The sequence below is a fragment of the Manis javanica genome, chromosome 13 (genome assembly GCF_040802235.1).
Source record: "Manis javanica isolate MJ-LG chromosome 13, MJ_LKY, whole genome shotgun sequence".
NCBI classification, from domain to species: Eukaryota; Metazoa; Chordata; class Mammalia; order Pholidota; family Manidae; genus Manis; species Manis javanica.
Genome location: NC_133168.1, coordinates 67,123,950 through 67,146,811, shown reverse-complemented (window position 1 = coordinate 67,146,811; position 22,862 = coordinate 67,123,950). Strand labels below are relative to the sequence as shown.

Genomic DNA, 22,862 nt, shown 5'->3' with positions numbered 1-22,862 from the left:
ACCATATTCACATAACTTTTATTACAGTATATTGTCATAACTGTTTTATTTTATCAGCTATTGTTAATCTCTTACTATGCCTAATTTATAAACTGAAATTTATCATCTGTATGTACGTATAGAAATAAACAGTATGTACAGGGTTCAGTACTAACTGTGGTTTCAGGCATCCACTGGGGGTCTTGGAACACACTCCCTTTGGATAAGGGGGGACTGCTGTATTAGCTTTAATTCCAGAAAAAGAATAATGAGTTTACAGGGTTTCTCTGTTATGGCAAAAGATGGCTTAAACAAATCTGTATTCAGAGACGACATGGTTTGGCTTTCACCGGCCTTGAGTACAGGCACCTCACAGGCTTGTGTCCTGACCACCTAACCACATATTCACACCCAGGAGTGACCCAAGTCATGAGCTGTTATTAGGCAGGAATTCATAGTAACCAAGTCAGGAGATTACTTATTAGACCATTTTTGTCATACATACCAGAAAAACAAAATGAAACTAAAAAAGATTTGGGAAGAAGGAAAGAAAAAGCGTAGAGCACAAAAGGCTACCTGAATCGGGTTCTGTGAAAGCCTTGTTCATTTAGAATAAGCCTCTCACTTGCTCTGTTTCCGTATCGAGATCTATATCATAAAAGCAGGGCCGAGTTGGCAGTCCTGGCATGGTGCTCATCTGGAGAAGAAAACAAAAGTGTTAGGTATTGGCAAGTCCTACAAAGTGACCACTCTGAACACTGTATATCTAATGACATAAATTAACTATTATAATTCAATCCAGCCCATGTAACTTTAGGTTCTATATAAATGTATCTCTTTAAATTCACCATCTGCTATTTCAATCTTTGTTCACAGAAATGAAACAGAAAAGGTAAACGTCAATGTCCTGAAAATCAAACCCCCTCACCCCCACCCCAGGTCCCATAGCGCCCTAGCTCCAAAACTGATTTCCAAACCATTTTTTTCTAAATCAAATCTGGATGATGGACCCCCACAAAGATGAGCCCCTCTGGTTGAAGGGGTCAGTGGCTGTCAGGGGGAGTGAACAACAGCCTCCTCCTCACACCCAAGACACATTTCTGCACAATCTACAACTCCTGGAGCACAGCGTGAAACCTCCCGCTGTTCTCAGACAGCAATCAGTCTGGCCGCCTTACTAACAGTAACTGGTGTTTACCGAGAGTTTACTATGTGCTGGGCACCGTGCTAAGTGGTTTCCTTTTTTAAAAGTCCTTCCAACAGCCCTGTGAGGTAGGTACTTTCATTATTTCCACGTTACTAGCAAGGAAACGGAGGGTTAGGGAGGCTTAATCACTTGCCTGAAGTCACACAGGTAATGAGTAGGGAAATCTGATTCCACACCTGTGAACAGGCAGTGTTTACTCCACCACCCCCACCTTGGTGCGCTCTGTGGGTTTTACATAGGTGACTCATGTTCCCCACCACCCTTGGAGGTAGGTTCTAATTTCAGCTTCACTTTGTTGATGAGGATGAGGACATTTTGGCACAAAGGCATGTGCTCAAAAGCACACAGCTAGTTAGCAGGGAGGACAGGGTGAAACCCAGGCCCAGGCCCCTCCCTGCTCTGCTGCACTGGGCCCAGGTCAGTTTATCCGGGCGCTCTGCCCACCGCATCAGGAACCCTGGCTGTGCTGTGGAAAGGTGCTGACTCCCTGGTGATTCTCACACTGACACACGGTCTAGGATCTACACTGTGAGGCTCCTGGATGATCCAGTCCTTACTGATTTTAGCATTTCCTACTGTGCTTTGATACTGCATCTTTCATACAAAGGATGCTCACAGAGCAAGCTGCCTCCAATCATGCAGTGAACCAATCTCTGCCATGAACCAAGACCAAAATCGTCGACAAAGGCAGAGTGTGACTCGTGTGGTCCCTGGGCTTGGTGGTCTGGCTGCAGTGAGTCAGAACATGCGTCTTTTGGTCATTCTGATTCTGTCACAAAACTGGGAGCTAAAAGTCGCCTAGATGTCAAATGCCAGCAAGTGTGAAATGTTTTTCCTTAATTTTCAACTTATTTCTCTCACATGGTGGAAAATAAGTTCAATCAGAAGACTCCCATGTTCCCTTCCAATGAAGCAGTCTTCATCACCAAGAATCAGGACTACTTATTTCGGGTCAGTACCAGCAGACAAGAAAGCACACAGAGTCTGAAGAGCCAGAGGCCTCCCTGCCCTGTGGCCAAAGAGCCATCTCTAATCAATCTACTTGTAACATTCAACCTCTGCTGAGTGGGCACAATATGGATTCATGTTAACAAGACCTAGTACACTCACATCAAATTCTCTCCCAATAAAACACTCTGATATCAAGGGATGGTAGCCCCCAGACAGCATACAGGAAAGGAGAATTCGGCCAGCCCTTGGGAGTTGATCTCTGGTCCCTCGTCTGGGGTCAGTGGTGATCTATGCTCACTTTATTTGTGTGCCCTCTAAAAGGCCTCCTGCTTAAAATAACGAGGGAGCCACTAAATTGTACTTACTTGTCACACTGCATTAATGGATTCTTTTACAAAGGCTGAAAAACATGGACTTTTGCCCTTCATAACCCTGATTTTAACTGCAATGAATCTTCCAAATCTTTACTGATTTTGAGTTAAGCTTACTTTGGAGAAATGATGAGTTCTATGAATAGCCTTTCTAAACATATGTTATATGTAGTGGAGAGAAAACTCTCATTTACTTAAAAGTGGTCACTGGAAGTAAAAGTGGAATATTCTTGGCCTGAGCAGAAAAATTATTAAAAACTCTTCATAAAGTGATAGAATCATAATTTCTACTAATCAAAATACCATTGTAGCTAATTTTGCTGTGTTTGTGAAATAATTTATTTTCTGACTTTGCATTACATCTACTGTTTCCTACTGAATAAATTACCCAGTTTTATTTTGGTTCAGAAAGAAATGAACACTTTCACTCACATTTATCTTCTTCCCACAGTTCATGATCTGCAGTGGAATCCCTTCCCTGCTCCTCTAACAGATGACTGAACACAGCTGATACATGTCATCTCATTTCAAAAATTTAAGAACAACCAAAAAGACTCTAATGGTTAATTACATTACGATATGATTTAAACTTCTCAAGGGTTGGGCTTCTTTGTTTCTTTCCTTCTTTGGATGTGAGGGACAGAACTGTTTATATCCAGTGGTCAGTTAGATCATTAAACCAGCTACTCTAAGATGATGAATGAGGGAAAAGACTCAGTATAAACATCAGATTGAAAGGAATGAAGAGAGAGATGCGAAACTGTTATAACGAAAACAGACACTGCTGCTACCACTGGGATTTCCACTTGCTTGGAGTAGTGGAAGCTGATGTTCTGGGGTTTTTCCTGGGCAGTCAGGTAATATCCACTGGCATGGCTTGTAGCTGCATTCACAAGGTAATCTTTGTTCAGTAGCCTGGGATAGGCTGGGGGCGTGGGGTGTGTCCTATCACAGGGCAATGACCTGTCCTATCACGAGTGCCTGTTACTATGTGAAAGGTCACAGTGAAGTTTCACTCAACCCAGCAACCTTTGCTGAATGCTCACTATAGGGACACCAAGGTGAGCAGCACCTGCTCCTTGCTTCCAGAAGGACAGAACAATAGACCATTGGGACGTTTGGGTCAAGTCGCTTTTTACTTTCTTCACTTCTTTTTTTTAAAAATCTTTTTCATTCTTTGTTTGTTAAATGAAAAGAATGAACATAATAAATTCTTAACTTCTGACTTTCTAGGATGGAAGTCATGTTCAATTACTATAAAAATTACCATATTGTGCTTTCAAGTTTGTGCGGATACACAGCTCAACTATTCCAATTTATTTCAATGGCCCTGAATGAAAGGCTCAGCCAGTATGGTTAATTTCCTCTTCTTATGTAAAGGGCCCTCTGACATTAGTGGTACAAAGCCTGCCCCCAACTAACTTTTCAATTCGTGTTAAAAAATTTACTTAAAAAAACAGTTTCAACCTAGGATAAAAAAATAAGTCAAAAGTCCAGTCCTCCTTGTCCTAATACTGCTTCCCAGAGATAACTGTGGTAAACCATTTCTTGTGCAAACTCCCAGGTAATTTTCTGTTCCTGTATGAGCAATGTGTCTACATAATGTGTATTTACATAGTTACATACAGAAATTGGATAACTGCACATGTACAGTTCTGAAATTTGATTTTCAGGGAGATTAAAATTTAAATAGGTAACTGGAGTGATTTCTAAACAAGGGACTGCTGCCGGAGGGGCATCAGGAAGAGCTGTCCTTGACACACTCTACACCGAAGTCACATGGGCCTGCCTTTTGGAAAATGGGCGGTTAGGGGGAGTTCTTCTAGAGGAAAGAAAAATAAATGTGGAGAAGGGTCTCACCGAGCAGAAGTAGACAAGGGAAATGAAGACATCCTGCAACTTCCTTATGCCTCTAGCATAAGCTAAAGAATTCAAATACTATAAAGGACTGAGTTTTAAGCTAAAAGACTACTGTGCATTTGTGAAGTCCCCCCACCCCTACCCCATATTTTCCCTGTTTGTTCTGATTGTAAGGATGGTATCCTTTAGTGTGCTTTCAATGGCCCCAGGCTGGCTTGCTCAGTAAAACTTCCTGTCCCCATGCCTGTTAGGCCAGAGGTGGCACACTGCAGGCTGGGCAGCCCCATATCGTCTTCTGGGTGTTGGCTTCAGCCTCAGGCTTCCCATTCTGCATGGCACACCCCACGACATCCAGTGCAAGAAAGAATGTCTTCTTTAGTGGTTCCATATTTTTTTCTTTTGATTCCTTTATTTATGAATTTTTGAAGTACTAATTTGGTGCCCTGGCCACTCCAGCAGTAACACCTCTGGCCCGCTGCCTGGCTCTTCACATGCACACTGCCTCCTCATTTAGTTCCCACAACCCCTCAAGGTCAGTATGATTATGTTTCCATTATCCCTATTTTGTATATTAGGAAAACAAGACATGGAAAAGCACAATAATGTGCCCCAAATCACACAGATAACCTGGTGGGGCTGGACTTCAAATGCAGACAGGGTGACTCCCAGGGCCTGGCCCTACCCACAAGGCCTCCCTTACATCACGGCATTTAGTGTCAGTGCCTCTCAGTGGTAGGACCGGTGCTTAGACTGCGAAGGGAAAGGATGAATCACCAAGGCTAAAAACTGCACAAGGAAATGTTATGAGCTCTCTTTGCAATGGGAATCTACACATCCTATCAAGCTATGATATTTCAGCTATAGTGTTCATGTAAATAAGTTCACAAGAAGTTGTAAATTCACTTACTTTACTATTTTAGTCTTGACTCTCTTAAACTTTAACATTTATTTAAGAATGTTACACAGCTTACACTAGTGTTGGTACTATCTTTCTAAATTACATCTTAAAAAATTAGTCACAGCACTTAGCAGTGAGCAAATCTATCTTATGAATGTTAAAAAAAATTTCCAAAATGACTGCATACAGTAACCCCAAGAGTGTTTCCTTAAAAATAACTGGCTTGCTACTTCTTAAAGATCAGCTGTGAGACATGTATTATTTACTCTGACCTGAAAAGTGTAAATGCCATTATCTACTGAAATAACCTAGGAGTCCTATCAATTTTTACTTTAAAAATCTCATGGAAAATATTCCATAACTGTGTTAAGGATTTGCTCTGCTAATGTCAATGGGCGGGCAAAACCAAGGATAGTTCTAAAACTGCTGCCGCCTATCCGCCAGTGGTTTCTCCATCACTGACATGCTTTGTTTTTACTCATCTCCATAAAGATGTATAAAGTTCACACTTGTGCAGGCATTAGAGGGTCTACATCCCAGTCTTCGTACCTGCATTGGAGAGCTCTGGAGAATCTTCCCTGCCCCTCCCACTGCACCACGGCGGCCGCAGCCCAGCCTGTCCACAGTCCTGCAAGACCTGGGAGGTAGGAGAAGCTTCCAAGTTCCCACTCAGAGGTGCAGAAGGGGGCTCGAGGCGGTTGTGTAGCCTTCCCTGGGCCACTCAGGAATGGGGATCACAAGTGCAAAGGCTCCAAGTGGGAATCAGAGTTGGGGGGGCAGCAGTAAGTCAAGGCACTGAGAGTGACGGGAGGGGCTCCACTGCTGGGCTACTTGCGTGGTCCTGGGTAAGTGGCTGCACTGAGCCTTTATCTGCAAATGCAGCCTGAATACAGATATATCTACACTAGAGGGTCTATTTCAAAATTTAAAAGAGATAAAGGACCCTAGTTAAATATACACGATAGATACTACTGTCAATTTTAATAGGAAGTACAACTCTAATTATCTCTATGAAGGGAAAGTTACGATGGAAACAGAAAAAGGATACTTAAGAAATCCGATCTGTGACTCATTGTTTCTTTTCTTTTCATGAAATTTTCCCCCTAATTTTTCTGGCTCTAGAAATAATTTAAAAGCTGTCTGTCCTTCCTGTCCTTCCTACTGATGGCGATGGAATCTGAGGCAAACCCCACAGCAAGGACCTAAAGTAGTCAAGCAGACAGGGGCTGCTCTGAGGACAAATATTATTTTAAAAGAGAAACCTTTCGAAGTGTGATGACGAACTCAAAGCAGGTATGACTGTGAGCTGAGCTTCTGCCTCCAGGAGACGAAGACCACGCTCCTCCTGCAGGCCGAGGACGCAGTGGGGAGCAGCCGCCCCGTCCACTTGCTCACAGGCAGCTCCCCAGCCCGACTTCTGCGGCGTATTCTCTCATCAGCCGTGGCTGACGAGTGGCATACCACGAGAATCCCAAAGCCACTAGCTTTGGCAAAACAAGCCAATTTAATAATGTCTCACCGACTGGAAACTCAATATTAAGTAATCAAATTCTGGTTTCTGAGAAGCTCATCCTTTGAAAATTAACCGTGATGCTCTGGCATTAGTTTCCTCCCAAGGTCTACTGACAATTAAATCATTATCCTGTCGCGGGCTAAGCAGAGAGATGATGGAGGGGAGGGGGAGGGGTAGGAGGAGGGCTACGTCGGGATGACTGGCACAGCTTTTACTTAGCAGACCTGGTCTTTCTCTCCAAGGAGCTTGTTATCAAAGATGAGCTGCCCGCCTCATCCAGCATTTCCCTTTGTTTACCCCACCCCCACCGCCTGCAAAGCTCCTCCCCAGACAATAAGCTGCAGCAGCAGGAAAACATAATAAGGAGGAGGAAAATCATACCCATCACTTTCACACCCCTTTATGCTTCTCTTGGGACAGGGGCAAAGGAGCAGCCAGGGAGCCTGCGGGGAGGGCGAGGCAGGGGTGGCCTCATCTCATGTTTAGGAGCCTGGCGGGCCAAGGTTGATGAGGAAATCGTCAGGAAAGAATTCATGGCCACCCTGGCACCCGATTTAACTATCTTAAATATTAGAGGCATACGGGGTTTTGCAACCTGCCACCCCGTCTGTGGTACTGTGTCATAGGGGGCCTAGCAAACTAATACATCGTGCTTGTGGGGGCATTTCCATCCCTCTTCACTCTCATGAATATCAACAGAACGTGTTTCTCTCCTATTTTAACTTTCCCCAGTTCTTGGACCGAAAGAGTCCTAAGTAAACTACCTGCAAAGGCTTCCCTAGACAGAACACAGCTTCTCATGCAGGGCAGATGAAACGAAAGGACTCGGAGGCCTCTGCGGCTCCTGCCTCGCCCTGGGCACCAGCTGTGCCTCCCCCTCCTCCCTTCCTCACCTGTCTCCCCCGATGCTTCAAGGACACAGCACTGCCTGCACCTGCTTCCTCTGCATTAGAGCAGTGGAAGAAAAAAGAAAACTGGGCCAAATATTTTTCAGTCATTCACAAATCATGTACCTCTCTCTTTCTGTTTCTCACAAACACACAGAATATATTAAAAATTAGGAGAAATGGTAAGAGAGCAAGACAACAGATTCTCTACTTTAAAATTTGCTTTTAATCAGAGAAGTCATGTACATAGCTTAAAAGGTCACAACGTTCCTCAAGGCAAACTCTAAAAAAATCACAGTTCCCTGCCTGCGCCGCACCCAACAGCATTCCTCTTTAGAGACAACTAAGGCAGCCTTTGATCTCACTGCTCCTTGACTTTGCAGCTTCAGATATGATCTGTTGTTTTCTAGCCCAGAAGAGAAGGATGTAGCTCTTTTACTTCTTACTACCCATGGTCACCTCCTTCCCCAAATACAGAACTATCATTGCTTTTGGTTAGATCAGGATTTATTAGGACCATGTAAATACTATTCACATGAGACCATCACACATATGCCCGCACAACAACTCCTGTTTCTCCTAGAGTTACTGTCTTGTATCCTCATTGTACCCATCATTCATGTGCCAAGACACCCTGACAGAAACCGAGTCGTCCCTTCCTACGTCCAAGCATGACGTCAGTTTCCTACAAACAGCTGTTTGGTGGGACCTCCCTTTGCCATGATCCTGGGGATTCCCTTCCAGTCTTCTCTGTTGTCTCAGTTTCCATTTGCTGAATCTGTATTGTGGACATAACTTAGGGTGACTCCCCAAAACTCCCTCTCCTTGAGTGTGGGTAAGACCCATGACTTGTTTCTAACAGAGAGAATATGGCAAAGGCAATAAGATGTCACTCCTGTATTTAGGTTACATTATATGGCAGAAGTGATGGGATGCCCCTTTCTTTGCGGATTCAAGAGAGAAACTTTTGCCCTGCCAGCTTTCAATAAGCTCCCACATGATGAGAGGGACTAAGAAGGAGGCTACATGGCAAAAGCTGCATGTGGCCTCAGAGTTGAGTGTGCTCTCTAGTTGGCAGCCAGAGACCCCAAGCTGGGCCCTCAGTCCTACAAACTGCAAGGAACTGAAATCTGTCCACCAGCCCTGTGAGGTTGGAAGAGGATCCCTAGCCTCAGAGGAGCCCACAGCGCAGGCTGAGGCCACTGCTGTAGCCTGAGGCAGAAAAGTTAGCTGAGCTGTGCTTGACTCCTGCTCCGTGCACTTGTGGATAACAAATGTAGTGTTGTGAGTGGTTCGATTTGTGGTAATTTGTTACACAGCATAGAAAATAGAAAATTAATACACCTATTTTCCTCTTTTAGCTTTTTTCTTTTGTTTTTCTACGTGTTGCAACTTTATTTATTTTAATAACTGCATTATTTAGCATCTTGGAATACAATTAGCTGCACATGCTCAGGTGTAAAGTTTATTGTATGCTCTTACTAAACAAGCTATTATGCACATTCATGTACAGATCTTTGTATGGACATAAGTTTCCTTTCTCTTAAATAAATACTTAGGGAAGGAATGGCTTGGTCATATGGTAGGTGAATGTTTAACTTTTCAAGAAATTACCAACTTGTTTTCTAAAGGGGTTGCACTATTTTATATTTCTACCCAGTAATGTATGAGAATTCCAGTTCTGCAACCTTGCCAACACTTGCTATAGTTGGTCTTTTTAATCTTAGATATTCTAATAGGTATGTAGTGGTACATCTTTGTGGTTTTAGTTTGCATTTCTCTAATATTTTCATGTGTTTATTACCCATCTTTTTTCTTGGAGTGTCCATCCAAATCTTTTACTCATTTTTAAAAAGAGTTGTTTTCTCATTATTGGGTTTTGAGAATTCTTTTCTATACTCTGGATATAGGTCTTTAATCAGATAGATGATTTATAAATGCTTTCTTCCTCCTGGCTTATTTAGTTCCAAACATCTGTTGTTTCTTCCAGATGTCTTTCAGCATTGATTTCTAATTTAATTCCATTGTGGTGAAAGAACCTATTCTGTGTGATTTAAATCCTTTTAACATTTGTTGAGAGTTAATTTGTGGCCCAGAATATGATCTATCTTGGCAAACATTCTGTGTACATTTGAAAAGAATGTGTATTCTGCTGTTGTTAGGTGGAGTGTTCTGCTTCGGCCAGTTGGGCCACGTTGGACTGTTGTACTGTAAGTGTTCCATTACTGTCCTACAGTAAGTCTTGTCTGGCCTAATGAACATTCCGTTTACTTATTAGAGCAGTTTTAATACCTCTCACTGTATGTGTGGCTTTGTCTATTTTTTCCCTGCAGTTTTGCTTTATGTATGTTGGAGCCGTGTTATTAGGTACATGAACACTTAGGGTTATTGTGTCCTGTTGATGAAATGGCCCCTTTACAATTATGAAACCACCCTCTTTATTCTTGGTAATGTTCTGTGCTCTAGTTCTATCTTGATATCACTCCAGTTTTCTTTTGTTTAGCATTAGTATTTTTCCAGCCTTTTTCCTGTAACTTATCTATGTCTTCATATTTAAAGTGGGTTTCTTGTTGGCAGCATGTAGTTGGGTCTTGCATTTTTAACCTTATGATAATTTCTTTTTTTTAATGAAGGCATTACATATATATATATATATGTATATATATATCACATATGATAATTTCTTTTAATTAAGGTATAAATTTAACACATTTATATTTAATGTGTTTAATGATACAGTTGGGTTTAAATCTACTAGCTTGCTATTTTTCTTTGTCCTGTTTTTTGCTCCTTGTCTTCTGCCTTCTTTGGATTGAGCATTTTTAATGATTTCTTTTCATTTCTTTGTTGGTTTATTAACTATACCTCTTTGCTGCATTATTTCAGTGGTTTCCTTAGTATTTATGATGCACACATTTAACTTTTCACAATCTACCTTCAAGTGACATTATACTACTTCATATAGAGTATAAGAAACTAACAAAAGCATATTTACATCTCTTTCCTCCTGGACTTTGTCCTATTGTTGTCATATACTTTGCTTCTATATATTTTATAAACCCCATGCTACATTTCTATAATTTATACAGTCATTTATCTTTCAAAGAGAGTTCAATAATAAGGACGAAAGTCTTTATATTTACCCACGTGGTTACTATTTCTGGTGTACTTCATTCCTTTGAGTAAATCCAGGTTTCTGTCTGTAATTTTCATTCTGCCTGAAGGACTACGTTTAACATTTCTTGTAGTTTAGGTTGACCAGTTATGAATTCTTTCAGCTTTTGCTCTAACTTAGTCTTTATTTTGTCTTACTTTTTGAAAGACATTTTAACTGGGTAGAGAATTCTAGGTTGAAATTTCCTTTCAGTATTTTAAAGATGTTGTCCACTGTTTTCTAGTCTGCATTGTTTCCTACAAGAACTTAGCTATCAACTTATCTTTGTTCCTCTACATAATGTCTTTTATCTTCTGCTTATGTTTAGGATATTCCCTCTATCATTGGTTTTAAGCAATTTTTTTGAACTGACTTTTTTATTGAGATATGACTGACATGTAATATAATGCTAGTTTCAGGTGTAGAATGTAATGGTTAGATATTTGTATATATTGAAAAATGATCCCCACACCAGTTAACATCATTGTACATAGTTACAAAAAATTTTTTTCCCTGAAAGTTTGTACCTTTTGACCCCCTACACAGATAAAAGAGATTTGATTAAGATGTGCCTTGGTATAATTTTTATTCATGTTTCTTGCAGTTGGTGTTCACTGAGCTTTGAGTTTCTGTCAAATTAGGAAAAACTTTGGCCATTATTTCTTAATTTTAATCCTATCATTTCTCTTCTGTGAGACTCTAATTATTTGTATTTTCACCACTTGAAATGTCCCAAACTCACTGATGTTATCCTCATTTTTCTTTCAGACTTCTTCTGTTCCATTTTAGATTCTATTGTTATGTCTCCAGGTTAACTAACTCTTTTCTTCTGCAACATCTAAGCTGCCATTAATCAGAGTATTTCTCAGACATTACAGTTTTCAGCTCTAGAAGTTCAATTTGTCTTTTCTATGTCTTTGTCTTTTTATCTAGCAGTTAAATTTTTCCTTTAGTTTCTTGAACATATGGACTACTGTTATAAGAACTGTTTTGATGTTTCTGTCTATGAATATTATCATCTGTGTCATTTGGGTTAATTTTGATAGGCTTTTATCATTATAGGTTGTATTTTCCTACTTGCTTGAACGCTTGTTAATTTTGGGTGGGATGTTAGACATTTGACCTTTTTGGGTACTGGACATTTTTGTATTTTTCTCTTTTCTTCTAGGACATCATTTAGTTACTTGGAAACAATTTGATCTCTTTGGGTTTTGCTTTTAAAAACATAGTGAATGTGGGACTATAACTGTGTTTAGTCTAGGATTAATTTTTCCCTTACTACTGAGGGAAGACCCTTCTTAGTGTTCTAAAAAGTATCCCCTAATTAGGAGATTAAAGTACAGGAAGCAGGCACCTCTTCCTGGCTCTCCGTGGGAGCCATGTGTTGCTCCCTCTAACTCTCTTGGGTGGTCCTTTCCCTGGCTTTAGGTAGTTTCTTTATGCGCATGCACTGACCAGTACTCATTTGAATCCTCAAGGAGGGTCCTCTAGACCTTCAGGACTCCGTCTCTTGCAGCCCTTTTCCTCTCTGCCCTGCAAACTCTAGCTGCCTTGTTTCCCCAGACCACCTGCTCCACATCTTCAGCCCAGGAAGATAGTTGAATTCGTCTGCTGGGCCTCCCTTGGCCTACACAGCAGCCTAGAACCTTTTCTTCCAGGCAGTAGCCAGAGCACCTGCAGGGCTCACCTGGTTGGTTTTGTAGCAAAGGGATCAATATCCTTTGCTGCCTGATGTCTGATGTTTTATCACATACTTTGTCCAGGTTTAGTGTTTCAAATGGCAGGAGGGTAAACCTGATCTCTCTGACTCTACCTTCACTAGAATGCAATTTACTTGTAAGAACGTTTTTATCACTGGGTGAGATATTATTGACTTATAAATGTGAGTATAAAATTTGTAGGCTGGTGGAGGTTTTAAGGGTTATTATTATGATACCCACTCTACCTAATTAAAGAGTAGGGTTACTGGAAACATTTTATTATTACATCTAACAACAGATTTTTATTTTAAGATACTTAGTCCAAGAATAAAGTTATATTAATAAATAACATCCCATGGCACAATACAATAAGGAGAAAATCTGAATCACTTTCTTAAACTTAGAGCCAAAATTCCACCCATCTATTAACATTTAAAATAAATACAGGAATTTCTTCTTTTTTGTATAAAAAGGCTTGCAATCTTTGAAAGGGAACTTGATAGAGAAATTCTATACTTATAATGCATCTATACTTATAATACAATTAATAAACTGTAGAAATAAATAGGACAAGGCAATATACATTTATGTTCAAGTTTATAAATTGAAAAACCATAATAAAAAAGAGGTTTTCTTAGTTACTGTCTGGTTATCTGCTTTTCTCAATCAAAACAAACCAGTTTTCTCTGAACTTTTCTTTTTTGGCAAATCTGTCTTTCATTGCTTCGCTGTTGCTACGGGCAGCAAGAACCACTTGAAGTTCAGTGTGCCTCCGTCAGCTGCCCTCTCAGTGACCTTGGTGATGGCCTGCTCTCAAATACATATGTGGCTTAGGCATCTGACAAGTGTCGGAGTAATTCTCTAGCATGTTGAAGGAGAGAGATCCCATCAGCCCATTAGTTATTTTCCCACGGAAATCTAGCCAATAAAGCCAGAATTTTTCCTATACCTATATGTAAATAACACAAAATATCAGTGTAGATGTGCTTCAGTAGCCAACTGTTCTATCAGCATTACTCGTCTTCCAGCTTAGAATGGGGTCCCATTTTCACTAATTAGGAGATCACTTTTCCTTCCTTTCTTGTCCTATCCCCACCTCCCAAACTATTACAATGTAATTTTATGTAAGCCAAAAGTAAATCTGGTACTTGGTTGAAAATTTAATTTCAAGCATATATATCTACTAGATGATGTAAAACTACAAACAACATTTATTTCATACGCTGGTACATTTTACAGCTGAGGCAGTGCCCAGAGCAGGCCTCCAAACTTCCTACATGAACAGGGCTGGGTGGGGGCTTCCAGACCAGCTGCTTCCCCTCCCCGCAGTCACTGGGGATTTCCATGGGGGAAGGGACCAGGGCTGTGGGCCTCAGGGAACGGCATCCTCAGCCCTTTTTATTTCATTCCCACCAGTACTTGGGGACACTGGGAAAATAAAACCAGTTCCCAATGGGAAGAAGTTAGTATGACCTGACACAGTTTTGTATGTTTATTATCCAAACATAAAATTGCATGGACCTCTTTTCTTCTAAATGACAGGTTGGAAAATTATGGCACACATGCCAAATCTGGCCAGCCACCCATTTCTGTATGTAGTTTTATCGAAATATAGCAACACCCATGTATTTGTATGTCATCTATGGCTACTTTACTGCTATAATAGCAGAGCTGAGTAGATAGGACAGAGACTGAACAAGATTTCTTGACTTCTGTTCTAAAAGACAATATTAACAGACAAAAGGGTTTAACAGAAACGAAGAGAGATGAAGAACTCAAGAAGAATGTGGTGGGTATTCTACAACTTGCCCTGAAGACACCAAAAACATTTTATAACTAGTGACTGCAGGTGTCAACGGGAACAGAGAGGCTGGTGACGGTGTATGAATACAGACTACTGGCTCAACATTTTCAAAAGTGAAAGGTCAAGAGTATTAACCCAGTATATTTCAGGGGACTGTTAGGGAGAGTTGTTCTCAACTTAAAGGATATCTGAATATAAGTGGCAGTATGTTAATTTTAGTACTTTTTACTTAAGAGTCTACTCAGAGATTCTAATTCATAAAAACATAATTTGTAAATTCTAGATAAAAGTTGTACTTGGACACCTGAGGTCTTGGAGATGTGCCGTCATCTGGCACTAAAGGATGTGTAACCTGTTGCACTTGGGCCAGAGGTGGTAAGCCTATCTGTCTACTAAGTCAACACACAATCAGGTCCTTTTGTCATTTAAGAGGCGCACTTAGGCAACGATGTTTAGTAGAGTTCTCCTGTGTACTGCAATAGGAAACAAAGGTTCTGTGGCATGTCGGTGTGTCAATGGGCCTCGCTGAGGGATCTTTGATCTGAGGACACTGAAATGCAGCCGGGGTGACCTAGTCTTGCTAATGTCCTTTCAGACCTGCCTCTTTGTCATGTGGCATGGTATGTTAAGTGGCCTCAAGGGCCCTGATTGGCTCTGAGACCAGAGGGCCATCAGGGGAACTTTAACGGGGAAATGAGCCTTGGAGAGGCAGTTACAGAGAACAAGGAGGACGTCATGCGGACTGAGGACACGTGGAGGCCTGCTGGCTGGGAGGAGGCTGCCACAGCGAGGCAGCAAAGGGTTTTTCTCACCTGGGAGGGGTGCTCTCCAGAAGGGAAAACCAAAGGCACCACTCCAGGGGCAGGACTGCACTGGGAAAACAGTATAATGGGGAAGTTGGTCAAGGGTGAGGAGTAGCAGAGGGAAAAAGCCCAGAGTAAGCTAGCATCTACCGTGTGGACTTCAGAGTCTGCGTGTGCCATGTAAGAGCCGGCACCCACACGCCCTCTGGCCTATCAAGCCAGCAGGGCAGAAACTTGCTTTTTTTCCCCACATGTTCCCTTCCTGCCTCTGCAAGCTGGCGGCTCAGGGGGCCCTCGTGAAGAAACCAAATGTGCCTAATTATAAACTGTGTGATCTCCACGGACCTGGGTTTGGGCTTTATGACGGCAGTAACCTTGGAATGAGGCCACAGCTGAAAAACCAGCGGGTAGAAGTGGCTAAACTTAAAATATGCAATCATCCCTCACTGTGCCCCATCCCCCTCGCCACGGGACCGCCCTCCCCAGTCTTCCAGTTTGAATTCCTCATCTTTCACTGAGACAGGTCCCGAATTATGACTGACGTAAGGACTGCAATCAAACGATGCTGTAGTTTTAGGCCTTTCCAAAATTTAATGAAAGCAGGCACACTGGCACAAGTCCACAGGAAAGGAATCAAAGCTGGACACCATGATCAATGCTTCAAAGGAACTGAGCTGAGTTCAAAAGAAATAAGGCTGTGGACAAGCACCGATTCTATTCATAAGGATACTGAGGGCCCCTCCGCCAGTGTATCACTGTTGACAAAGCAAAGGCTGGGAAAATGGTAATGTTCTGACCTACTTGAAGAAAGTTCGTAGATTTTTAGCTTTTATATTCTGTCAGGTTTAACTGTCTTAGATTGTAAATTATTTTTTGGTAAAAAATTGATGTCAAGTCCTATCAAGCTTAAAATATTTCTAACTCTTGAAAAGAGAAAACCTGGGCTGTATACTGAGAATATGAAGAGGATCTCCTGGGATTAGTGGAAAGAAACTTTAAAAGCCTGAAAAAGTACTGAAAAAGAATGAAGGCCAGAGAGTGGGCTGGGACGCATGTGGATGTTGTAACTGAATCCTCAGTTCAAGAAGAACCTGACCTGCCACAGCTACTTGGAGCCATGAGGAAATGCCTCAGCATTTGAAAGATCTGGTAGCGTTATTAGGCATGTCCAAGAACAAAAAGTGAAAAATGATACTGGAAAATCCTTAGGTGTCTCCATCTCCATTACTGATAAGATCTCGGCTCAAGTTCCTCGTCATGGGTCACTGGGTAAAAGGCATCAGTGCCCTGCAAAATCACAATGTGGCTTTTCTGCTTCCGTGCAGTCAGGCAGGCACGCCTCTTCGCTACGGATAGGAGGACCGGCATAAACTTTCGTTTGTCATCTCTTGATTTAATCAAAACACAGTGCTGTTATCAGATATGGATTCTCACTGTTATTTTGGCCTCTTTACCCAGAAGTCTCCTCTGTTGCCAATGGTCTGAGTGAGAATTATGTTACTGGTTCATCTCTTTTAGGTAGCTATGCCTGAGAATAAACTTGTTAGTCAAATGCTACTTTCAAGTCCTCTTGGACCTCCCTCAGAGACTCGCTAAAAGTTGCAAACGGTCAATCAAGAATTGATTTACATGCACCAGATCCCATGCAATACACCGGAAACAGGAGAGCTCATTTGGCTGGTGTGTGCACAGCAACAGCAGAAAGAAAAGGAGTTAATGGTGATGCCAAGACGGCCAGCTGCCACCATGTTCCAGTTCCTGGAGAAGAGCCGACCGCATGGTGAGCCTGGGTCACTGGAGATTCTCTCCAGAAGTACATGGAGATACGTGTTTACTACCTGTACTAAAGTATTATGTGTAATCTTATTTCCAGTATTATCAGGTAATCAGCTGGCATCTATGACTTATGAACCTAACAAAAATTGCAACTAAAAAATAATGAAATGGTATTTGATACGTTTAAGCAAACTAATATAACCAAATTGATATGTGTTTAACACTTACTCATATGGAATACAAATACGACTGTTTTAATGGTAAATACGAAAGGAATAAGATGAGGAACTGTAGGATTTCCATGGGAGTAAGATGAGAAACCTCAGGTCTGAGAGGCCCTAGGCTGCGGAGTTGGGGGGACTCAGCCATCACAGAGAAAATGCATTCTGGCTGCTGACTCTTTGAAGGGCCAGCAATAGACTAAGGACCAACCCATTTTCCCTAATGCTACCTAGTCTTTATAAGCATGGTGAATCTTTTTGAAGTAGCAATTAATTCCCACGGGGCAGAATCCATTCAACATGCGAATGCACAGTGGGAAGGACTAGTATAAACTGAGTTATGCTTTTCAAGGAGTTTGTTATTTCATATATGCTAACAACTACCTATGTTAAACAAACAGTACATAGTTTTTGCCTGTGGGAGACACCGATTTATTCACTCTACACACCAGACACAGTCTGAGCAGCAGCCGTGGGCTCTTGCCTGCTCAGCACTCTGGCCCTGGTCTTCTAGAACCGCCAAAGCCACTCTGTATGTTTCAGGTGGGGCTGCCTCTGCCTCCCCCTCCGGATGGGATGTGACAGCCACCCCTGATTGGCCTCAGCGGGTGGGGTCAGGTCTGGGACAGGAAGCAAACAGGGCCTGTCAGGGGATTCCTGAAAACTGATAAGCAGGGGTGGGAGAGAAGTTTGAAGAAGGCCACTGGGTAATGTGGAGGGTATCCCTCGGAGGTAACAGGGCTGAGAAACAGAACAACTCAGAATCCTGAGCTCAGCTCTGGCTAAAGCCAGACAATCTCGCAACATTTTTATCTCGGTCACATCATTCCCTCTTCTTGTATAAGTCTGAGGTGAGTTTCTCTGACTTGTAACCAAAAGAGAGTTTGGACAAACACAATGAGTGTCAGGTCTGCTGGTAGGAATGACTCTGCCGCAGCCCCCTGCCCGGGGCCCAGGGCCCTCAGCCTGAGGGAGGCAGGAAAGCGGTGAGAAGCCAACAGGGAGGTGAGGCCAAGGCCGCCAGAGTGGCCATCAGGCGCTCCCTGGGGCTCGGCAGGCTGAGCTCCTCTGCTCGCCTGAGGATGTCCTTTTGCTGCCGTCCTCAGTGGTGAGCCTGGAGTGGTGTCTCACATGCTCCCATACTAACTCACACTGAAGGTGCAGAACTGTAAAGACGTGCCCAGAATGTACTTTAAGAATATTAACACACTTTTCGAGATCAGCAAACGTGATACCTTGAAAAGCTGTAAACTGTGGTTTGGTTTAATATTTTAAGTTTTTTCACATTTGCATATTAAACCAACCCTCACTCAATTGGAAAAAAACACCGCACCCCTATATCCAAGTTGAAAACAATTTAATGCTTCAAGGGAATTTATCAGGAATTTAAGTAATGGCATAAAGAGAAAAGATTTTAGATTTGTGACATACACAGCCAGTTTCTTTGGAAATAAACTCTATAAGTGAAATCAGAATTTTTTAAGAGAACTCCTCAAATTGATTGTATGTGCCAAATACTAATTTTATTTTCATTCTTTGATTTTTGAAGACTTTAAAACAGAATATTTTTAAGACAAACAATTTGATTATGTGTTTTGAGAAACTCTCAATCTGTGAGTTCATCCAGGAGTGGCCTGGTCCCAGTGGAAAGATTCATGACAAAAATATACTGAATATCTTCAAAATTCCAAGTAGCATGTGCAGAAAATGAATACTCCCTGAAATGCTCATAACTCCCTGCAGCAACCATTACAGCACACTATGCTTTATTCAAATAATCACCTTCTTGGAAAAAAAAATGGAACACAATTCAAATCTTTGGTTTTAAAGGTATATTTGCAAACACTTGACTTTGCAACTTGAGGACAGATGATGTAAAGTGACAGCTGGCACGACTTCCCCTTCCCATTCTTGACGTTCAGATGTTTAATTATTCTATTCACTTAACTATCTAAATATATTTGCATAAGTTTGCAACAGTATCAGATGGAAGGCTTCATGAATTTGTCAATATTATCTTTGGCTAGCTTAATGGAAAGAAAACATGCTATGCTGAAGGCAAAAAATTCTGAACAGGGAAATAAGCAAACTGCCCTTAGAATCTGCATAAAAGATATAGTTGTTGGTAAAGTATAAAAGAAAAGAAAAATGGGCATTTAACTCGATTACTCATCTTACAAACTATTCAGCCTTTTTCCTATGCTATGCTGCACAACATCAATTAATCATGTTTGAAAGCTGAAAGAACAAAGACTTTAGATGACAAATGAGGCAGTAAATGAAGCTTAGATAGGAATAAAGATTCAAGCGGGAACTATTTTGATTCTTTTTAAATATATATTTTGAGACTATACAAATGGTTGCAATTTGTTATAGAATCTACATTCTACCATTCAGTTTGACTTTGGACATACTTCACAATGTCCTCTGAGACAACCAAGAATAATGCACAACTGCCTGCTAATAGCCATACAAAAAGTAGCAAACACATTTAAATGCATCCAATATAGCCATTAAAAGGCTACAGGTGGCATCAACAGTTATTTCTTTAGGTACCAAAGATCACTCCTGAGACCAAAGCCAAATTACACGTGTTGAGTTAAACAGATGTCTTATAGAACAAGTCATATTGCTCTGTAGTACTCTCAATCCAAGTTTAAGGCTACCCAAGAATGACATTGAAAATTGAGTAAATATTACAGTTTTCAAGTCCTACTTTATTGTTCATCAGAGCTTCATGCAAATAATTAACTTGTTTTGACTCTGACCTTTTTCCATTTCCCATATTCCAAGGGAGTAAACAGGCCTACTCTTGCCCCCAACACATTCCTAATAGACAAGTTGGGTTTATTCATCTCTTCTCTGCACCTAGAATATAGGTAACTTGAAGGCCAAGGCTCTGTCACGTTTCTCTTTTTTATTCCTACTGGATAAAAGGGTGTCTGGAAACATAAAAATGTGTTGAACAGACATAAGAGTAAAGAGGAGAGAAACGTCTTAATAATTATTACCTGTTGTTAATTAAGTTTGAACATGAACGTTGACTTACAGGTTGCTTAGAAATTCCCTCCAGGGATCAACTCGATTTTTCAGGGATGAGGCTCTTTGTGAAATAAGCTACATTACACCAACTTACAAAGAGCCTGTTTTATAATCTAGGTGCCATTTTATTCATTTATGGACAATACATGACTTTGCTGCTTTAAGGAGGTATGGAATGATGGGAAAGCAACAGACCTGAAGCAGAAAAACGTGCAGCCAAGCCATCGTGGGGTGGGGGAAGGAGGAGCTTGGTTTTCTTGTTTACATATTGGGAGAGTTAAACTAGATCTCTAGCATGGTGGTTTGGAGAAATACAGGGCTGCGCTTTCTCTCTGTGTGACCTTGATTTTTAATAAAACTGTTTGAGGTGCTAGTGACTCCAGAATCTTAACTTATGGCACAGATCTCTTTATCAAATCCTAGATGCAATACTCAGTTGTTCACTGAGCATTTCCACCTTTGCGTCTAACAAATGCTTCAACATGTTCAAAGCTGAATTCATTACCGTGCAGAAGAGTTAACACAGCAGGCCTGAGAAGGCCACCCTTAAATCTGCTTGCAAGGCTGGGTCTGAGAACTTGGAACTGGGGAGTGTTCTCACCATCCTCTAACTCCTAAAGGTGGCTGGCAACATGGTTTGCACCGAACACCTGCTTTCCTTCCAGAAATCTGGAATTTGTATGTGCCAGGCAGAGGGTGTCCACGTGACCAGCCCCTAACAAAAACCCCAGGCGCTGAGTTTCTAAGGAGCTTCCCTGGTAGATATTTCACATGTGTTGTTATAATTGGATACTGGAGGAATTCAGCATGTGCCCTGTGACTCCACTGGGGGGAGGCTTCATGGAAGCTTGCGTCTGGCTCCCTCTAGACTTAAGTGCATGTGCCTTTTCCCTTTGCTGATTTTGCTTTGTATCCTTCTGCTAGAATAAACTGTAGCCCTGAGGATGACTATACGCTGAGACTGGGAGTCGCTCTGATGAATCACTGAACCCCAATGCAGTTGGTTTTTCTTCCTTTATTATCTAAGTAAATGACAACCAGACACACCAGGGTGATTTCTCCTCTGTCCCCTCCGCCCTCCAGACTGCTGCCTGAATGATCTTTCTAGAATGTGAACGCAGTTATGATATTGCTCCGCTTAATATCCCCAGGCCCTACAGAATAAAACTGACTCCTAAGCTCATCCCTCAAGGCCCTGCATGCCCTGGGCCCTGCCTTCCTGCCCACTCATTCTTACTCTTTGTTGCCTACGCATACAATATCCATGTCAAAGGATTTTGATGTTATTCTCTCATGCCTTGATGCTTGTATTTGCTGCTTTCCTGTCCCACATCACCTGGCTAACCTGCTCTCATTTATTAGCATTGGGGTGAAGCAATCCCTCCTCCAGCCTGACCTCCCCAGCTCCATGAGCCCTCAGGGCCACCTGCCCCCACAGGCACCTCAGCACCCCTGTCTCACAGAGGGAACAAAGCTCTTGGCTCTTGCAGGTGGCTGTATTTAACTGGTCTTCCTCACCAGCCTAGGAACTCCTCCAGGACAAGGTCCAGGCCCTTGCTGTTGTCTGGTTGCTGTTTTATTCTCATCACCTAGTACACAGCACTCTTCAATAAATACTTAATGAGTGAATCAGAAACAAGGCATTTGTGTGGCTGCACAGGGATATATTCATGAAGCTGGAATGACTTAGTGAATCATCACTGCGTGCCTGAGTATCTGAAAGGAGGAGAGGATCAGTCATTTCCGACGAGAGACCTTTCCCACCAGGACTCTTTCAGTGACAATAGTGAAATCTTACTCCCCAGTGTTTCTTTTTCTAAATCCCACGTGGCCATGTACCTTCTGCTGTCCATATCCCACCCCTGGGCAATGCATTTAATTCTTTGCTATGTAAATATTAACTGAGTTGTTCTGACCAGGTTTTCATGAATGGTTTCCCACAAATTCAATGCTGTTTCTCTTAAGAGATGTCCGCTTGCTGACCTTGGCCTGCTTTGCTTTTCACTTAAATTCTAATATCTTTCTCCAAGTTTCTACTGTTCCCTCCCTACAGTACATGAAGAATTTGAGTCCGGAACCAAGGAAAGCCAAAATCCATTGGAAGCACTGACTTCCTTGTAAATAAAATAGATGACTCCTGGGTGCATTACGTAACTGAGGAAGAGCCCTTCCTCACCATCTCCTGGCTGATCTATACACGCCCACAGGACAGCACAGCCAGCTTCCAGTCTGAGTGTTTAAATGCCTTATCAGGTACAGTTGAGAAGCGGCTCTGGGAAATGCCAAGCTCCATGTGGTTTGATTAGCAAGAATACTTAGCGTTGTTAATAGTTTTCAGGAATAAAAATTACATAACAAAATGGTAAGAGAAGAGCCTTAACACTTAGGAGATACCTGGGAGCCTTTATAGCACTTGAATCATTTAGTGATTGTCATAAAAAAGAACAGTTTCAAGTTTTACATTCTGATTTTATAAAATACCAACCAACATCCAGTTAAAACTACAGAGGCTTGGGGCTAAAAGGGACCAGAAGACATCATCCCAAGGAGGTGAAGGGACCTGCTCTGTGGCAGAGCCACGACTGAGTCCAGTTGCCCCACGCCTTATTCAGTGTGCTCACCTCTGCACCATTCTGCCCTTCAGTGAGGTGCTGTCTCACTTTGGTAAAAACAAACAAACAAACAAAAAGTTCCCT

General features: G+C 41.8%; 1 protein-coding gene across 1 annotated transcript in view; it reads right to left on the bottom strand.

The window, feature by feature from the left end:
* The window catches only part of MTHFD1L (methylenetetrahydrofolate dehydrogenase (NADP+ dependent) 1 like), a 164,690-nt gene that overhangs the window by 5,354 nt on the left and 136,474 nt on the right, over positions 1–22,862 (bottom strand). The window contains exon 27 of the mRNA XM_073219755.1: positions 556–676. Coding sequence (XP_073075856.1) covers positions 587–676 — 90 coding nt within the window. The 3' untranslated portion in view covers positions 556–586. The remainder of the gene's footprint in view (positions 1–555; positions 677–22,862) is intronic.